Source organism: Trachemys scripta, chromosome 3 (genome assembly GCF_013100865.1).
Source record: "Trachemys scripta elegans isolate TJP31775 chromosome 3, CAS_Tse_1.0, whole genome shotgun sequence".
Taxonomy (NCBI): domain Eukaryota; kingdom Metazoa; phylum Chordata; order Testudines; family Emydidae; genus Trachemys; species Trachemys scripta.
Genome location: NC_048300.1, coordinates 162677410 through 162696629, shown reverse-complemented (window position 1 = coordinate 162696629; position 19220 = coordinate 162677410). Strand labels below are relative to the sequence as shown.

General features: G+C 38.4%; 1 protein-coding gene across 1 annotated transcript in view; it reads right to left on the bottom strand.

Annotated features, from left to right (window-relative positions):
* LOC117875514 (CUB and sushi domain-containing protein 1-like) overlaps positions 1-19220 on the bottom strand; it is a 1845931-nt gene that overhangs the window by 353093 nt on the left and 1473618 nt on the right. The window contains exons 23-24 of the mRNA XM_034766897.1: positions 18049-18175; positions 10053-10255 (exon numbers count right to left, since the gene is read on the bottom strand). Coding sequence (XP_034622788.1) covers positions 10053-10255; positions 18049-18175 — 330 coding nt within the window. The remainder of the gene's footprint in view (positions 1-10052; positions 10256-18048; positions 18176-19220) is intronic.

The following is a 19220-nucleotide window of genomic DNA, read 5'->3' as shown; positions in this document are numbered from 1 at the left end:
GACTTGGTAAATCTTGAGAGTTGATACCGTTTAGGTTTAAAAATAAAAGTAAATTTGCTATTAGGAGGCCAAGCTTATTTAAAGTGACACACAATTTTGGCACTGTGTCTACTATTGTGGGTCCTCTCTTTCATGCTTTTACTGTCTAAGTCAATTCATGTCTGTCACTTTCCCACAGCTTTTTTATAATGGCTCACAAAAAGTTTTAAAACAAAGAAATATACCAAGTCCTCTTGTAAATTCCCCATGTTTCACTGTTCTAGTCACTTCAGTCCTTTGCCTACCTCACAGAGGGTTTATTTAATTATTTACTTCAAACTGGCTTCTTTTGTGCCAGTATATGCATACAACTTTCACATTTCATTAACATGATGTTCAGCTAATTTCATCTGGCATGAGCCCAGGCTTCCTGACCTTCACGGGATGTGGCTAGGAAGGGGAAGGGATGATTTTCAGTACTGATGGAAACATTCCCTGCTGCAATTACAATTCTTTATCCAAAAGAATATGGTATTTAACATCGGACCAACTTATTCTTTTATTATTTTTAATACTATTATGGTAGCACTTAGGGAGCCCAACTGAGATTGGGGTCCCATTGAGCTAGGTGCTATACAAACATAGAACAAGCCACAATATCTGCTATGAAGAGTTTACGTCTGCTCACTGAATGTCCCCTGTTGACTGATGTATGCAGCAACAATTGTAGTTTCAGAAAAGACAGCATATTGTGAGGATACTTTACAGGGGAGAGAGTGCAGGGGGGGAAAGTAGTAGACCCAGACAGAAATATATGTCAGACATACTCCGATGCTGCAACAAATATCCAGCAAATATGGTATATACCTGCATGTCTGCAGACAGATGAGTAGATTAGACAGTTTAACCTGACATATATCCCCAGGTATTGATTGTGGTCTCTCTATCACTGCTGTGTATATAAATGAGGTTTAATGTGTGTCTTTGTACTATGTATTATTTTCTGGTCATTTTTCCATCCCTGAAACTCGCACATCTTTCTTGCACAGGGCCCCCCCCTTGAGGTGGGTTCTATTTCTCAATGAAGTAGCAAAAAAATAGCACAATTTCTTTTTAGTTTGTTTGTTTGTTTATTTTCACACTGTGATTTATGAGTATCAATTCAAGTAACAACTGTCACTGCAAATGAGAGTTTTGCACATAACTCCCCAAGCACTACATTGAAAATTTACCTGATAGCTAGGCCACATTAGTGTGGTTTATTGAATATATACTTGGCCACCAGAGAGAGAAAACAGCTTTATGGTCGTGATCCCATGAAAGTACTTTCCCATTTCATAGACAAGTAACATCTCTAAAACTGTGAATGACTGTAAAGTATGTTTGCTAAGGAACAGTAAATTCAGAAATTTGCTGAAAATTGTGTAAACACACACACATAGATATATTATATTATTAGTTATTGTCCTCTTCCAAAAAACCCCAACCCTTTGAATACTTCTTTCCCTCCTTAAAGTGTTCTGTGCAATGTAATATCTGAAGTAGCAAATTTTGCTCATCTATTTTTGACATCAAATATACACCAGTTACTAAAGATTTGATGTCTTAAATAATTCACTGCATTTACCAAGTACAAATTCAAACTTTAAAAAACCAACATTGACAAACATTTAACAAGCATCAAAATGCTATTTGCATTTTTGTCCTATGAATGCATTATCTGTATTTGAGACTGGTAACCATTTTATTATCCACAAATATATTTGATCCTAATTAAACAAAACACTAGCTTTAAGCATTGATGTGCCATCTAGTAAAATGAGCATTTAGACAAGCTGTCAAGTTTTCAACCTGTCTCATTTGTAAGCTGTTTACTGTTCAGGATTCCCAAGCGTTTCTCTCTCTCTCTCTCTCTCTTTCTCTCCAGCTGGAGGGAATTCACAAGTCTACTAGTACTTTATCTGGTTTTGTGCAGATGTCTCAAGAACTGTAATATTTGTGCTAGTGTACATATTTCATACGTCTGTAGTTAATGCAGGCTTTAAAAGTTATTCATTCCCCTGTCACTCATTCCATCTCATAACTGGCACTTTTTTATACACGTCAATACACTGATATGTAACAATATAATTAATGTTCGCCTCATATATTCATGCAGTAAGCACTGCTATGATAGGGCTCATTCACATCCTTCAAAATAATCACACTGGGTAAAATTTCCAAAAGGGTATAAGTGACTTCAGAGCCTAAGACCCATTTTCATAAGTGACATAGGACCTCATGGAAAGTCAATGGGAAATGTAGACTCCTTGAAAATATTAACCAGGGTATTTACATATATCTATGACATATTAGAGTTGAGTCTAATTTGTCTTTTAAAGGACATGTTTTTTTATGAGTTTGTTTAGGCCACAAACTATCATTATATCTTCAAGGATAAAATCATCATCATCATCAACTATGTCTGCGAAATACAGTCATGTCAGCAATACCCATTGTCAAAAACACTTTCTTCTCTCTACTTTGAAGATTTCTAAAAAGTATTCAAAGCTTCCAATTTCCACTAAAAATACTACAGGCTGTCCAGCAACTTAGGTCTGTAAGTTACAGACACCGCAGCAAAAGTCCCATCTGTTTTGTTTTAAAATGGTTTGAGAAGCATTTTGGTGCATCACAGCCAAGAACAAAGCAAAAAAAAATTGCAATAGTTCCAATAAAGTTATTTAAAAAACTCACACAACACTAAACACACCAGAGAAAAGCAGTCTGGCTCCATTATGAGAAATGTAAATGCAGTAGACTGACAATCATGCAAAAGTACCAATTAGCTTGCAGTGTTTCTAGTGGAGCTTGGAACCTCTGAACCATTTTAAGAAAAGTTTATTGAATGGATTAAGATTGTCAGGGGTCAGGAGAATCTTACTGTCATGTGAAGAAGTCATATATATGCATCAAGATCATCCTGCAGGGAGTTGACTCACTCTGGATGTTTATCACCTCATTTCTAGTTCCACAAATATGTTTGTGTTCTTCCACTGTGGAAATTTCAGCAAGTGGTAGAGGAAAAGGTGGTGGAGTGTGCCCTTTTGGATGATTAGGGAGAAATCTGCATTGAGAAGAGGTTGGAGACCTTCACCTCCTCGAATAGAATCTATAATCCCCAGAAATAGACTGGGTTCACAGTCATAATGCTGACATCATCATAGGAGGATAGAAGTGTTCACTTCTGGGGGGTCTGGAGTGTCTGCAGTTGCAGTTTCTATGGGAACTAGCAGGAGACAGATAGTGGAGCTTCTAAATACATGGATTGTCTCAGGACCTGTTTGAAGGGCCTCCAAATCCATCCTTTATGGTGCTGAGGCCAATGCAGACTGCTCTCAGAAGTGACCTCCTACACAAATTCTTCCGAAGTAGAATAGGCACTGGGGCTAGGGGCCAGAGGAATGGCAATGTGGAATTGATAACACTACCATGGGGGTCACAACAAGAGTCTTCAGCTCAGCACTGGCATAGGGGATTCAGGGGTAACAGCTGGAGCCAAAGCCTCTGGTGCTGGAGGAATGGACTCCCTTGACTCATGGCCTTGGAATAGCATTTTTTCCCCCTTTGAACCCTAGAACATTTATCACTTGTTGAAGGGGGGAGCCCTATGCAGCTTCACTTTTTATCGGTAGTAGTAAAGTCCCTCCCCCCTCAGTACTGTGAAGTCAGTCATTCAGTCATCAGGATTTTTTTTTCTCTGACTGAATTTGTTGAGCTGAGAGTGTTGAGCAATTTTATCATGGATCAAATGTTTGCAGTCACATTATAAATCCTGGAAATGAAGGTTTTATAATGAAAATGCTGGCACAACCTAAACTATAGGCAGTGCAAATAGTTAAAATAAATCTGCACCAATAGGAAAATATTTTTCAAGAAGCCACCACACTAGCAGTCCAGCAAAGCTATACCACAGTCATCATAGGCATTTCCCTAGCCAGTCATGTATGCAGCAAGAATCCAAAGAACCAGAGACAGATGCCCTTACTGAAACAGACTTTGCCAGACTATGTCTTGTGGTGCTTGAAACTGACAAGTGTGTTCAATGTGCAGTGATGCTTAAGCTCTTGCTAAAGGAAAAAGGCATCAACAAAAGTGTCAACAGCAATGATAGTGACTCCCGAGTCATTATTCCAATTTAATTAATGTGTTAATTTGCTTGTTTGTTTCTCTCTCTCTTTTTTTTTTTTTAACTATAATTGGTGAGTCATGTTGTAAAGAAAGTTGTGGGCAAGAAATGCTTAATATTTGTTTGTTTATTGTTGCATTTTCTCCAAGACCTAAATGTGTTATATAAATAATTTTTAAAAGTGTCTTTTCTTCACATGTAAAAAACCCCAACAATTACAGGCCAAACTGAGCACAAAAATCATTTCATCCCCTTGGTTGGAGAGGGGTGTCTCCTGGGGTCACTCTTAGGAGATCAGCAAAGAGAACCAGGATCTGTTTAGAAAATGGCTAATTATCTGTTGAATTACTTCAGGATACTTATTTAGATAAGCACCCAAACTTAAAGGCATATTCCCAATTCAGAACCTTTTAGGTTCTCCTAACAATAGTTTTATATGTATGCCTACAACCTAACTTTCATCATTTTTCCTAATCAAGACAAACCTGTAGTTTGTGATGTGCCACAGTGTTAAATCAATCAATGATCCAGAATTAATTTTCCTAAATGCTAAGACTTAAAGGAGAATGCCACACCTGTGTCCAATTCCAATTGTACTGACCTCCCATTCAGCTGTAACAGAATCTAATTATGTGTCAGGAAATTCCTTATGGGTCATGGTGAGGTCTTAGAATCTATTCCTAATTGCTCTATCCTGGAACAAAATGTGAACCAGTCCTCTTTTGGTTGGTCATATTCCCAGAGTGTCTGGAATATGTTTGAACGAGGTGGGAGTTTCCATACAAGAAAAGTGTCACACAATCTCCCAATCAGCAGTTTTTTCATTCCTTCTTTCATCTCAGGTAAAACTGTATATGCAAGTGTGCATATGTCACATAAGATACCCTGAAGCCTACAGGTAGGTGCACTGGGTGGGAACTCTTCTAATGATTGGTTTTAATATTTCTATATTTTTCTCAATCTTATTATTGATCAAGATCTCATATCTCTACCCTAGGAGGCAGACAAGTACCATACACAAATTTAAAAAAAAAAAAGGTAACAGATTTAAAAAATCTGTACAAAATCACTTGAGGCAGAAGAATAGAATAGAATTTAGGGGCCAGATTCTGTGCTTTCATTGTACTGGTCATGGAGCCTGAACTATAGCTTTTAGCCTTAGAGCAACTCTTCCCAGATTAAGATTGAGGCACATTGGCAGGGCACTGAGGGAGAACCTTGCCCTGCAGTCATGAGCACAGGAGTTTTTCTTCAGAGGATGACAATTCAACACGAGCACTAAATCCACACTTTTTTTAAAGATGAAGTTTATGGTTAGATGCAAATTATTCACAAACAATAAATAATTTAATTTAAATATAACATATGGAGCCACATGAAAATTGGTAGTTACTGATCTCATATACTGCACCAGATTTCAGAAATTCTACAAGCAGGTCAATACATCTATGCCCATCATTACCAGAAAATGAACATGTCAGCAATTACTACCTGAATTTTTCCTAATAGAGACTAAATACCTCAGGGTCTTCCACATACACCAATTCAAAGACCACATCTTCCTCAGCCATCTTATTTAGTGTGCAGCTTCCTCCAATATGAGAAAGAGGGAATTATAAACAAGCAAAATACTCTGCTTATTCTAATTTGCTAGAATCAGGGCCGGCTCCAGCCATCAGCCCACCAAGCTTGTGCTTGGGGCGGCACCTGGAGGGGGGCGGCGCGGTGCTCCGGCTCCGGCCACCGGGGAGAGCGGAGACCCGGCTGGGTTCTCCGGCCTCCCCCCGGCACTCTGCCCTCCCCTCGGCGCTCTGGCCGCCAGGGAGAGCGGACCCCGGCCGGGCTCTCCGCCCTCCTCCCGGGGCGCTGGCCACCAGCGGAGCTGCGGCAGGCTCGCCGCCCTCCCCCCGGCACTCTGGCCGGTTGGGGAGAGCGGCCTGCGGCCGGGCTCGGTGCCCTGCCCTGCCGCGGTGAGGGGGGGGGGGGCGGCGGGCGGCAGGAGGCTTTTTTGCCTGGAGCGGCAAAAAAGCCAGAGCCGGTCCTGGGTAGAATGTCCCCAAGTCCTCACCAGTATAGTTTTGTTATCTTGGAAACAGCTACACTGCTGATCCAGATTTAGATATTGAGAGGAACATGCTTTATATAGTTATACAATGAGGAAGCTTATGGATGACCAAAAAGAATTATTCTAAACCCACAGAGAAGGCATACAGGAAAGTCACAGATGGGTCTGACTATACCTGAAACAACCTGGAAATAGATTGTTTAATACAAAATTTATGGGAGTAGACCCTGTATTCAATATAATGATCATATCAATGATCAGTATGATCATAAAGATCAAGCTTTACTAAAGGTCATAGAAAATATGAATGTATGGTTCATTTTAAGACAACAGCACAGGTCTTATAAATAGTAACAAATGAGAATCCAGTGTAAAGGGGGAAAATAGTTAGAAAGTTAAATTAGGAATGTTAAAAACTGTTAAAATGAAACCACCAAAGATAGTAAGCATGCAAGAATGATAATCTGACTTGTTAAAAATACATTATAAATGTTTATGGCTAACATTTATCTCTTTTGTTGATTTTTCTAAATGTTGAGATAATAAGCATTGCTTAGAAAAGAGAGTATTCAGTAAAGTGGAATGCAGAATGCAAATGTCAGTAAAATCAAAAGAGTGCTTATGCCCTACTGAAAATCAACTAATATGAGACCAAGATGTCCTCAAGTTATGGAGTGGCTAAAGAAGAACAGCTATTTAGTGGGGGGGGGGAGTGTCTTCCCCCTCCCAATATTCTGTGTCTTGCTAGGAAAGGGTTAATTGACAATGTGATTTGTAATCGCTAGTTTAAATGTTTTAAACCCCAGAGTAAAGGCCAGTTTTGTACACTGAACTCCATTTTCTGTCCTTTTATGCATGATTAAATGGCAATTAAGTTTTAATGAAAAGTGTTAGGCTGATTACAATTAACATAATCGCACCAGTCAGTTCATGTTCTCATGTTCTACATGCTGTGCTGACCTGGCAAGACAATGGACCTTTAATGGAGTCAAATGTCTTGCAAGCTTCAGCTATTTACAGCATTTATACCTACATATATAACGAAAGATAAAACACACACAGGTGTCACATTATATAAATCACTGCCTACCATAAATATATGCATTATTTGAAAATCCTTGGGATATGAAAAGACTCATCTCCCAAGCACCTGTAATAAACCATTCATTTCTTCCACGATTACCAGAAAATTGAAAGCAACTCAGGACTCATTTATCGATTCAGTTTGAGAGAAACAATATAAAGCTCAATCCGCCAAGGTGCTGCAAAGTCTCATCCAGATCTAGCTGAGCATTTGAGCACATGCTAAACTTTGAAGTCAAGGAAGCTACTCACATACTTAAAGTTTAGCATGTGCTCAAACAGTCTGAGGTATCAGGGCCACACTGCTCAGTACATTGCAGGACTGATTCCAAATAAACTGAACTCTTTTGGGGGTAGGTGGGCAGTGATATTTCATATGCGCGCACACACACACCCCTTTGCAATTTACAAGGATCGTAAACCAAAAGTATCAGTCATTTTTCCTTAACTTTAGCAGAGACTTCCAGTTCACCACCACTAACTTCAATTAATTCCAGTGAGACATACACTGCAATTGCCAGCATGATCACCAAACAGATCCAAAGGAAAATTACACCAAGCTGCAGAAATCAGTTCTTGAATCCTAAAGCTTTAACTTGTCTCCTTTTCACCACGGTAACTGCTGAAGGTCAAATACTTTATACTAGTACTTTTCTAGAAAAGGTGAACAGCTTAAATACTTTCTTCCTTCATTTATTGCTAAATCTATATCTATACACCTCACGCTCACTTCCACTTTATTATAGTATAGTACAAAGTGATTTTATCTGTTCTAATATCTTAAAACAACTTTATTAAAATATATGTAAATATAACATTTTCAACTGGTAGGAATAGCAGCACATTTTCTATAATTAGCCATACAGGAAAGAAACACTCATCCAGCCCCTGCCATATCTTATCTATCCATATAAATCTATGACAAACTGATCAGTTAAAGGAAATTCATCTCAACCCATTACTCACTTCATCTATATTGTACCTAGATATATCAAGGTTTAACAAACAGACAGTTCCTTAGGGGCTCTCACAACAAATATTTTGGTGGCCTCAGAGTGTGGCCACCAACTCTTGCTGGTGGTTGCTGTGACAATATTTCCTAAAATACTTAATTAACTTTGGGAAAAACAAATACATGTGCACATATACATTGTCCAAATCGTTGTAGTTTATTTATGTAGGGTTTTTTGCAGACTCAATAATAAAAAGATAATGTACAGAGTCCCTATTCTTTACTGGACCTAAACAGAAGAGAAACACAAATAAGATACTCTGCATCTTTTCCTTTTTTGTTGTTTTTTTATTTGTAGACTTGCTAGCTAGTAAGTCTGCTACTGTGAAAAGTGATATTCGTATATTTTATATCATCACTTTTCACTGCAGATTTACTCATCCCTGGCAAGCTGGGGAACAAATTAAACCCTGGATGGGGAGGTAGGTAAGGAGGCAGGAGGGCCGGGGCGATGGGGGACTATATGGGGGGGTTGAGGAGGCAGCTGGGGTTAGGGTGATGGGGGGGGGGGGGGAGCCTGGGACCACAATCCAAAACCCTGTGGCTGGGGGGGCAGAGCCTGCTACAACATGGCCAGAGCCTGCTGCCCACCACCCCTGGGCTGAAGCCCAAAGCCCAAGCCCCATCAACCCCAGGAAGGTGGGGAGCTCACACTGGTCATCTGCTCCCACAGTGTTTGTGGTTCCAGAAGGAAGCAGGGACCAACCCCTGCTGGCGACCCTGGGGTAGGGGCCACTGCTTTCCTCCCTCCTCCCCCATCACTACCCAGGAGGCTGTGACCGCAAGAAAAGGCCCTAGAGGCTGCATGTGGCCACATTTGAGAAACGCTGCCTTAGGGCATGTCTACATGAGACTGAGGAAAGTTAAACCAAATTAACTAAAGATGTGAATTTAAAGTGCATTAGTTAAAATGCATTAAATCCCTGTTCACTTTAACTTAACTGAAGTAAAGTTAAGCTAAGGGGAACTCAGGACACTTTACTTCTGATCAAGAGTGTCTATACAGGGACATTACATACTTTAACTAATGCAGTTTAAATTTACACCTTCAGTTAATTAAACTTAATTTTCCTGAGTGTCCCACACAGACATGCCCTTAAATAAATTGCAGCCATACTGTGTACAGACATAATGATTGGACTGAATAAAGACAGTAAGTTTTTCCCCCTTTGATGTACCTGAATCATTGGCATTTATGAGAGTTATGTGATATCACAGGAAAACTCTATTAATTCAATGTTCTAATACTGAGACCATCACTCTTGTATCTAGAGTTGCAGTTACTTCAGAGTTGAAGACATAATTCCAAAATTATTTATGCCAAATGGTTTAAAATCAAACATTTTACAGTATTTTTGTGTAGGTTTCTTTTACATTTTCACTGTTAAAATGAAATACATTTAGCTTAAAATACATGTAAATAGAAAAAGAACCTGAAACAAAAGTGTATGTGAGTGCCAGTTCATTTTTTCAGAAACAAAATTAGTTATTAGATAAAATAGGTCCAATATTTGAGGCTGCCATGGAAAATACATAGTGAGATATTTAAAATAAAGACAAAAGGAACTTAGCCTATAGATCCTAAGACCTCACCATGACCTATACGTATATTTTGTGTAAATAAAAAAAAAATGATTCTCTTTGGGAAAGACTAACAAGCCTACCAGAAGAAAAAAAAATGTGTATTTGTGTATACAAGAATGATCACACCTGATTGTATTTGAGATAATAGAGGATTCACATACTTGAGAATTGGATGGAGAAGCCTGACTTGCTGATGAAGAAGTCACTGTCAAACTGTAACGTCAGTGAGTTGAAGGTGCTATGGATATCCTCAGGAAGGGCTGAACCACTCCATTCTTTCAGAAGAATACTGCTTTCAAGAGGACCATCCCACACCTTCAGGATGTCATGGGCGACCTCAGTGTCAAAAACAATAAAATGCAGACTGCAAAGGAAGAGTAACATGCACTGTACATTACAACATTGGCATTAAGTCTATGTAACCTACCTTTATCAGGTTTTTAAGAGATCAGAACCACATAAACCAACATTTCTACTACACATGTAAATAAAACTAAGGACACTAGCTGAATTAGTTAGGTGTTACATTAAATTATGTCCAACTGCAGCAAATACTAGGAGGTAACATGCATATCACAAGACACCTGATTCCCAGGTGGGAAAACCCTATCTGCTATATATATATATTTATTTGAGGAAATATTTTACACTGTAATGTAAAAAGAAACCAAAAGCTGAGCCTGCATAATATTTATTTGAATATTTTGTTAAATGTATTAGAATGGATACAGATATCTTAAAAGTGTTTAATTTATAATAATTTTATTTTTATTTCTATTTACATTAAGATAGATTTTCTCACACTGGTAAGCACTTACTCATGTGCATAGAATTTAACTGCTCACCAATAAGGACAAGAGGTTCAAAAATCTATCCCACAAATTGCTAGCAATTTCCTTCCAGGAGACGCTCACCTCAGATGCAGCATCTGTTTTTTGTGAAGTCCTGTTCCCCCTCTACCTCCCATACCCTTTTTTTCAGCTGGCTTAATTGGGGTGGGAGGTAAACAAGTCATTCACTGAATCACTTCACATGCTTTCTGTTCAGTTCTTGGTACAATTCAAGGTCTTAACTTTAATCTATTTAGTGTGTAAGCCTCTTGAGGTATGATTTTGGCTTCATACCTGTCTGTAGAATGTCTAGCAAACTTTGATATATTCCGATTAAGAATAATAATAACCTATACAAAGTTAAATTTTCAGTCCTGCATGCATAAGCATACTGAAGTTAATGGGAGTTGTTCTATTGATTTCAATTGGCTTTGGACCAGGCCCTAAAAGGCTTTTCTGTTCTTGTGATGGAACAACAGCTGAGGAAAATGGCCTGACCACTCAAACTAACAGGATCCAAGCTTAAATGTCTGAGGATGGTAGACAGGGCATTCTCAAAGTGAATTCCACCACTCTGAAAATGGTTTAGTCTACTAGTTCAAGAGACACCAAACTGGTTAAACTTTAGAGCACAGTGCCAGTCTCTCTCTCTCTCTCTCTCTCTCTCTCTCTCTCTCTCTCTCTCTTTTTTTCTCCCTCCCAGAGATTTTTATTTTTTGCTTTTGCTTCTTGAAAAAGAAGTAAATATTCCAAATCTTTATTAATTTCTGCATCTGTCCCCTGAAAATATTTGAATGTTTGCACTTTATAAGCCAACTAAAGAAAAACAACTTTATGCCATGTATTGAAATTTAGCACTGCTTTCTCTAGGAATAGTTTCACAAAACGATGAACTCCCTGAAAAATGCTCCTTTTCTACACTCCTGCATCATGTCTTTTTTGCTAATATTATCTTTAGATTCAGAGTTTAAGGCTAGAAGGAATCTTTACCTCATATAGTCTGACCTCCTGTACAACACAAGCCATTAAATTTCACACAGTTACCATTGTATTGAGTCCAATGACTTGTGCTTGGCTAAAACAAATAATAGTTTTTATTGTTAAATTCATTCTAATTGTACACAATTGGAGATTTGCAAAGAGGCTATTAAAGGCTTTTAAACTTTTTTCTCCCTCTTAAAGTGCTATTTTTAGGAAATCTTATAGTACATATTTCATCAGCATGACATTGGGTTTCAATCCATAAAAGAATTATGCACATGCTTTTTCACAGATTCATAGATTCCAAGGCCAGCAGGGACCATTGCAATTATCTAGTCTGACCTCCTGTATAGGCCTTAGAACTTTCCCACAGTAGTTCCTAGAGCAATTGCCAGTAATGGAGAATCCACCCTTACCCTTAAATTGTTCCAATGGTAATTACCCTCATTGTTAAAAAAAAAAAATGTATGCTTTATTTCCAGTTTGAATTTGTCTAGCTTCAACTTCGGGCCACTGGGCCAGGCTATATCTTTCTCTGTCAGACAGAAGAACCCATTATTAAATATTTGTTCCCTACATAGGTACTAATACACTGTAATCAAGACACCCCTTAATGATATTGTTGTTGTTGTTAAACTAAAGAGATTGAGTGCTGAGTCTGTCAGTATAATGCATGTTTTCTAAACCTTTAGTCATTCTTGTGGCTCTTCTCTGAGCTCTGTCCAATATATAAATATCCTTCTCAAATTGTGGACACCAGAATTGGACACAGTATTTCAGCTGTGCTCACACTAGTCCAAGTGCTTAACTTTATGAATACGAGTATAGTTAAGAATATGCATAATGGTTTGCAGGAACTATGCCCCTCCCCCCAAATGATTTTAGCTGTTTTTTCATAAATCCCCCTTTAAAATATTTTCTGTTTCTATTTTTGTTTGTACTGTATGTTTTTAAGTACATATCTATAAGATGGTTAGCCAGTCAAGAGCAATTGTAGGTAAAATGGAAACAATGCACAATTGAAGATATGGAAAGCATAGCCTTTAAAGATGCTTGTTAAAAATGTTTTGTACCTTTATTATTTATTTTCAATTTAACACGAAATTATCATGAACTATTTAAACATAACTTCAGGCTTGGATAACCTTTGTGTTTATTAGAGTTGATATTTAAACATGCAGGTGATGCAATTTCTTTACAGCATATGCAGTGCACCTAATTTATGGCGCTATTCTGTTTAAAAGAAAAGGCCCCTTTGCTATAAAGTGGTCATACATTGCTATTCAAATATCACTTCTGGGAAATTAAAAAGAAGATATTCATGAAAGCTAAGGTTCTACTACAGAGGAGGTTAATTTAAAACAAGTTTTCAATTGTAGCATGGCAGAGTGATGTTACGAAGTGGGCTAAGACAACTGGACTTTCAATAGGGACATACAGTAGTTACTTTTTACTGGTAAGTTTGCCATAGCTATTTATTTGTTCTTTGTTTTCTAAGCTTGGCTACCCACATCCTCTCTGACAGCTAACCCTCTTATTGTCTTGTACTTCTTCTAATGGGAGTGGGGGAAACTGAAGTCCCTCTACCAAAAGGCAACTAGGTGCAGCTTTATCTTAAATGCAAGGCACTGGACCTCAAAATAGATGGATACCAGTTAAGAAAGAAAAACAAAAATAAAACACAGAATTATATGGAAGTTACGTTACATGAACCGAGCCTTCGGATTGTTTTCTGTTTTTCTTTTCTCAATTCAGTGAGACTTTATTGACATGACAAGCTTTCTGAGTGTTGCCAAAGTGTGTGTGTGTGTGTGTGTGTGTGTGTGTGTGTGTGTGTGTGTGTGTGTGTGTGNTGTGTGTGTGTGTGTGTGTGTGTGTGTGTGTGTGTGTGTGTGTGTGTGTGTAAAGACAGATCCCTTTGGAATCTGTCAAAGAGCTATTTGAAGCAGGAAAAGCACATGATTGGAGGAAGCTTATAGAGGAGTTCCAGTCCCCACTTCAGCAAGAAGTTGTGTAAAACCCAGGAAGGTCTAATGACAAGACATTTTGAACCAGATTGTCAGAGAGAATAGTGCATTTTGCTATAAATGAGAGAGAAAGGTCTAACTACACAGAAGATTTAGGCACATATCTGCCACTATAGGTGCTTAATTCCAACATTTAGGTACCAAAAAGATTCTCAACCCCACCTTCCACCCCCCTGATTAGCTATCACTAACCCTGTAGGCACCTAGACTCTCTAGGCACATGGGTTTCCACCATTAAAGTCTCCTAGGTGCTTAAGTTTCTATCAGTGGGCATATTCACAGCCACCTCAGTCTAGTTGCCCAGGCACCTATATCTCATGGTTAAGCCTCAGCAGGATCTTCAGAATAGGCACTGGACTTCCTATCTTTCCTTTGAGATCCAATCTGGTAGGTGTGCTCAGAACACACCTAAACTCACAGAAGATGGCCAAGAGGGGGAGAGGAGGACAAATCCCTCAAACCCCCACTCCTGTCAGGCAATTTGACACCTAAATCAGGGCCAGTGGGAGGTACCTATATCTGCCTGGGATTTTCAGCTGTGTATCTTCTTCTGGAGTTAATCACATAAGCCATTTTTTTTGCAAGAAATAGAGCAGGGGATGAGGATGAGCAGGGCCCTCCTTTATAACCATTAGCCCAGTGCTTAGGGTACAGTACTCACTAGGGATGTGGGAGACCGGGTTCATTTCTCCCTTCTCGCAGATGTGCAGAAATTCAGTAATTAAAGAATGCTCCTGTGCACTAATCACTGGGCTAAAGGTTATAATGGAGGGCACTCCTCCTCATCTCTGTTTCTTGCAAAAAAAAAACAAAAAAAACAAAAACAAAAAAAAACACCAGGAGAGAGTTCATGGTTGAGAATCCCAAGCAGACACAGGCACCTCCCTCCAGCCCAGAATTAGGCAACTAACTCCTTAAGAGGGCCATACCCTCTCCTTGACATTTCATGCTGACTAGAATAGGTGGCTGCCTCACTCTCTCTATGCATTGTATAGGAAGCTTAGGTGACTAACTTGAGGCTGTGGATTTCACTGGATGGGGAGCCTCCTAAAAGTTAGGCATTGCAACACTGAGTTCTGATAGTCAGCTTGAATTTTACATTATTTATATTTTCTTTCACACTGCAATAAAGCATGTGGATTACTATACTTCTGGGCCCATTATATGTTATATCAGTATTTTGCTGGTATAATGCCATTGAAATGAATAGTTATGCTGGCATCAGGCCCCTGATCTGCAAAATGAGATGTTTTCTAAGAAGTCAATGCTCTCCCAACACAAAGAACATCCATCGCATGTTTGACAACATTCAATGAATAGCAACTACCTCATTTTGGAGGTTTTATTCTTTTGGATTAAGTAGCACTAAAACTATTAAAACAGAGCCTCCTCTAGTTTGAACTTAAGTTATGTCTCTAGATGAGCATGTACAACATGTTACAAGCTAAACTATCCACTTAAATAAATTCCTCATCACTATTCCATTTGGTAATTCAACACAATGCACTCATTTGATTACAGATCAAGGAACTGTCTAAAGTGAGGAATTCAGTAAACAAAGAAAATGAAAATAAAAGCTAATTTCTCTGGGCCTGGCCCCTCAACCTTTGTTACCTTGAAAACAATGATACTATTCATGTAGCTTAGGGGCTGGAGTACAAGAAGATTAATATCCAGCAGATCAGTGAGAGTAGTATGGTTATTTAAAAATACAGGGAGAGATAGAGATAATGTCATCTCAGAAAGATTTCTGAATTTGGCAGCTAGAGTCTGACCATGGAGATTTGGAAACACCAGAACCTTATATACTGATGCTGTAACCATGACCTTTTAGTAAACTAGGTCATTGATTCTCCACCAAAAAGCAAAATAAATTCTTTTAGGATAATAATGGAATGATGTAGTCTACATTTTACAAAAGTTAAAATATTAGATGTAAAAAAAGCTTTACAGAGTGCTATTTTACTATTCAGGAGCATCACATCAGAAGCACAGCATTGCATTTACTGTAATTTCATTTTTAAAAATGATTCATTCTGAAGAATGATAATATGTAAATATTAAATATGTTTTCTAGTTAACAATTCTTGTGTTTTGTGATTTCCTCATTTCATTCTTTATTAATTTCAAATTTGTCTTTCTTATTAAAATGTAAATTAAGTACTGAATTCACCTGCAATGGAGTGAATTCATCACTTGGTTGAGTCACATGGGAATACATTTATCTTTTATTTCTGAGAAGAAGAAGAAGAAGACGACATTGCAAGAAAAAAAATGTACATTTCAATTAATAGACTTGACTTTTCCTAGTTTAAAGCTTATTCATAGATGAATTATTTTAATTTAAGAGGTAAAAGGCTTCTGACCTGTTCAAAAAATAAACAAATATGCTGTTTATTAACCATTTTCTTAAAAATAAGTGATAGCTAATATTCTAAACAAGTCCAATTACTGTATATTTGGTAGGTGTGTTATATCCCCTACCACTTCATTCATTGGTGTACAACACTGGTATTTCATTGTCCATGTTAATATCACAGACCTCTAAAAAGCTCATTAATAAGAATATTTGTAAAGAACAATGTGAATCTCATTGGTAGTGCTCTCGCATACTTTTTGCTCACCAGCTCTTATCTGTCTGAATATTAAATTTCTCAAAAAAGCATGAGTACAAGCTAAAATCTGCCATCTAAATATGGCCAATATTTGTGAAATTTTGTGTTCTATTTTACCCATTCCCTGGTAACTGCAGCAAACCTGCGCTGAGAACCTCTAAAAATCAGCACTCTTACCTCTGAATGAATAGCCATGTCAGTGAGCAGCATTTATTAGATGCTACGAGCTGAGTACTGCTTCCTCCCTGATAGGACAGGAAAGTGAAGGAGGAATAAAAGCCTTCCAGTCCTTTCTGTACTTCAGCAATTCCCAGATGTCCACTTCTTGAATCCCTCCATTGGCTTCCAATGTATTACTTCATAAAATTAAAGCTCCTCATTTTGCCTCTGCCTCCCCCATCTGCCAGGGATGGTCTAGGTATTGTTAATCCTGCCTTAGCACAGTGGATGGATGAGAGGTCCTCTTGCAGTCCCTTTCAGACATACCTTTATATGATTCTATGATCACTGCTCTGCAATTATTTCTCTCATGCCTTTTTCCTTTCCTTACATTCTTCTCCTCATCAATATTTTGTGCCTACATCCTACAGTCTCCCTGTTCCTTATCCATTGCACATTTCCACTCTATTTTAATTTCCCACCTCTTCAGAAAGTCCTTCCTGTCATCATTAGTAACCCTCAGAGTCTCTTTTTCTTGCAATGCTATCTTGTCTTATTTGTATTTAGGCTCTTGGGGGCCAGGACAGGAGTGTTATCCTTGTTCTGTAAAGTGCCATGTACATTTGTAATGCTAATGGGTCAGGAATGCAAAATAAAAGCACCATAGACTTCTTTAGCTGGTGTTAATTGCCATATCCTCACTGAAGGCAAAGGGCCTATGACAATTAATTCCAGGTGAGAATCTGTCTCCAGACACCCATCAAGTTAGACCCAAAATTCCATAGGTTCTGGTGTCCACGCACTCTAGGCAGGGTACTAGACATTCTACGCTAGGTTCAGCCAAACAAAACAAAATAGATTTTTATTGAGTATTCCATATCACACAGGTTTTCATATTGAAGACTAATGTTAAATGTGGCAATAGGGTATTAAATAAATACATTACAACAATTAAGGGGGAGATTTTTAAAGGCACCAATGGCAGTTAAGTGCCTAGAAAAAAAACCCTCTCTTTTAAGTTCAGTTAATTCATAACTGCTATATTCTACCTCTGCTCTTTGGGCAAACCTCCTATTGACATGGGAGTTACAGAGTGGATTGAAGTTAGCATGAAGATTTAAGAGTATAATCTTAACTGGGAACTCTTTGAGGCATGGATTGTCTTTTTAACATTTTAGTATAGTCCCAATGGGAAACTGATCTCTGACAGGGATGCTTAACTGCTACTGCAATACAAATATCTGTAATAATACTCTGGCCTAATTAAGTTGAAGATTGAATTTGGCCCTCTACAAAGACTGAATTTGAAACCTGGTTTTGCAAGTATTTATACTTAAATGAAGTTAAAATATATTGCACATGCACATAACATAATATGTCTTTTCTAATTGTTCTGTGCTATCTAGTGCATTAATAATAAAAAGTGCTGGACCATATGTACAGAATGTAAAATAATGTAGTGTGTAGTAGTTAGTTGCCATATAGTTTCATTTACAAAATATAGACATTAACAACTCACATTAAGAATTGAAATTAAGCATATACCTAATTGTCTTCCCTGGATCTGCCTCTATAATCCAAGTGCAATGAAGATTGTTGTCATATGGTGCTGGGTAACCTGGTGACAATATGCGACCAGAAGTAGCAGCATGAATTCGACCACCACACTCAGCTGCAAAATAAACAATCATTTTACTTCTTATTAAAAACAAGGCACTGATATTTAGCACTTCGCTTTTTACCTTTATGTTTAATTAGACAAAAATATATTGATTTCACCATGTCCTACAACAATAAAAGAAAAGCCCTCTGATATCATGCAGGAAACCATTAGCCTCTATAATATAAAGAGTAAGGGTATGTCTACACTGCACGCTTCTTTCGGTGGCATGTAGAGTACCTGGTGACATATGCCCCCAGCAGGGGTATAGGTAGCGGTATAGATGGTGAGCATGACTTAGGCAAGTAGAGTAAAGACATACCTCAAAAGTGTGGGTACGTGTGTGACTATGCTTTACATGCTTTCAACTTGCCAAAGCATTGGCTCGCCATCTACACTGCTATTTTTAGCAGTGTACCATCCAGCTGCCTCACTGCTGCTGGCTCCTTTCCTCTTCATAGGAAAAGACTCCCTGATCTGCGAGAGGCAGTGGGGAAAAGCTTGGGCAGTTCCCCACTGCAGAACCCTTCCAGGCCTGAGGGAAAGACTGCGGCAGAAGGAAAGGCTCTAGCAGAGGGGAAGCCTTTTCCCACTGCCTCCCGTCTCTCTTCCAGAACCTTTCATTGAATCATAGAATCACAGGACCAGAAGAGACCATGAGAGGTCATCTAGTTCAGTCCCCTGCACTCATGGCAGGACTAAGTATTATCTAGACCATTCCTGACATGTATTTGTCTAACCTGCTTTAAAAATCTCCGATGATGGAGATTCCACAACCGCCTTTGGCAACTTATTCCAAAGATTAACCACCCTGACAGGAAGTTTTTCCTAATGTCCAACCTAAACCGCCCTTGCTGCAATTTAAGCACATTGCTCCTTGTCCTATTCTCAGAGGTTAACAAGAACAATTTTTCTCTCTCCTCCTTGTAACAATCTTTTATGTACTTGACAACCATTATCATGTCTGACCTCAGTCTTCTCTTCTCTACAATAAACAAACCCAGTTTTTTCAATCTTCCCTCATAGGTCATGTTTTCTAGACCTTTAATAATTTTTG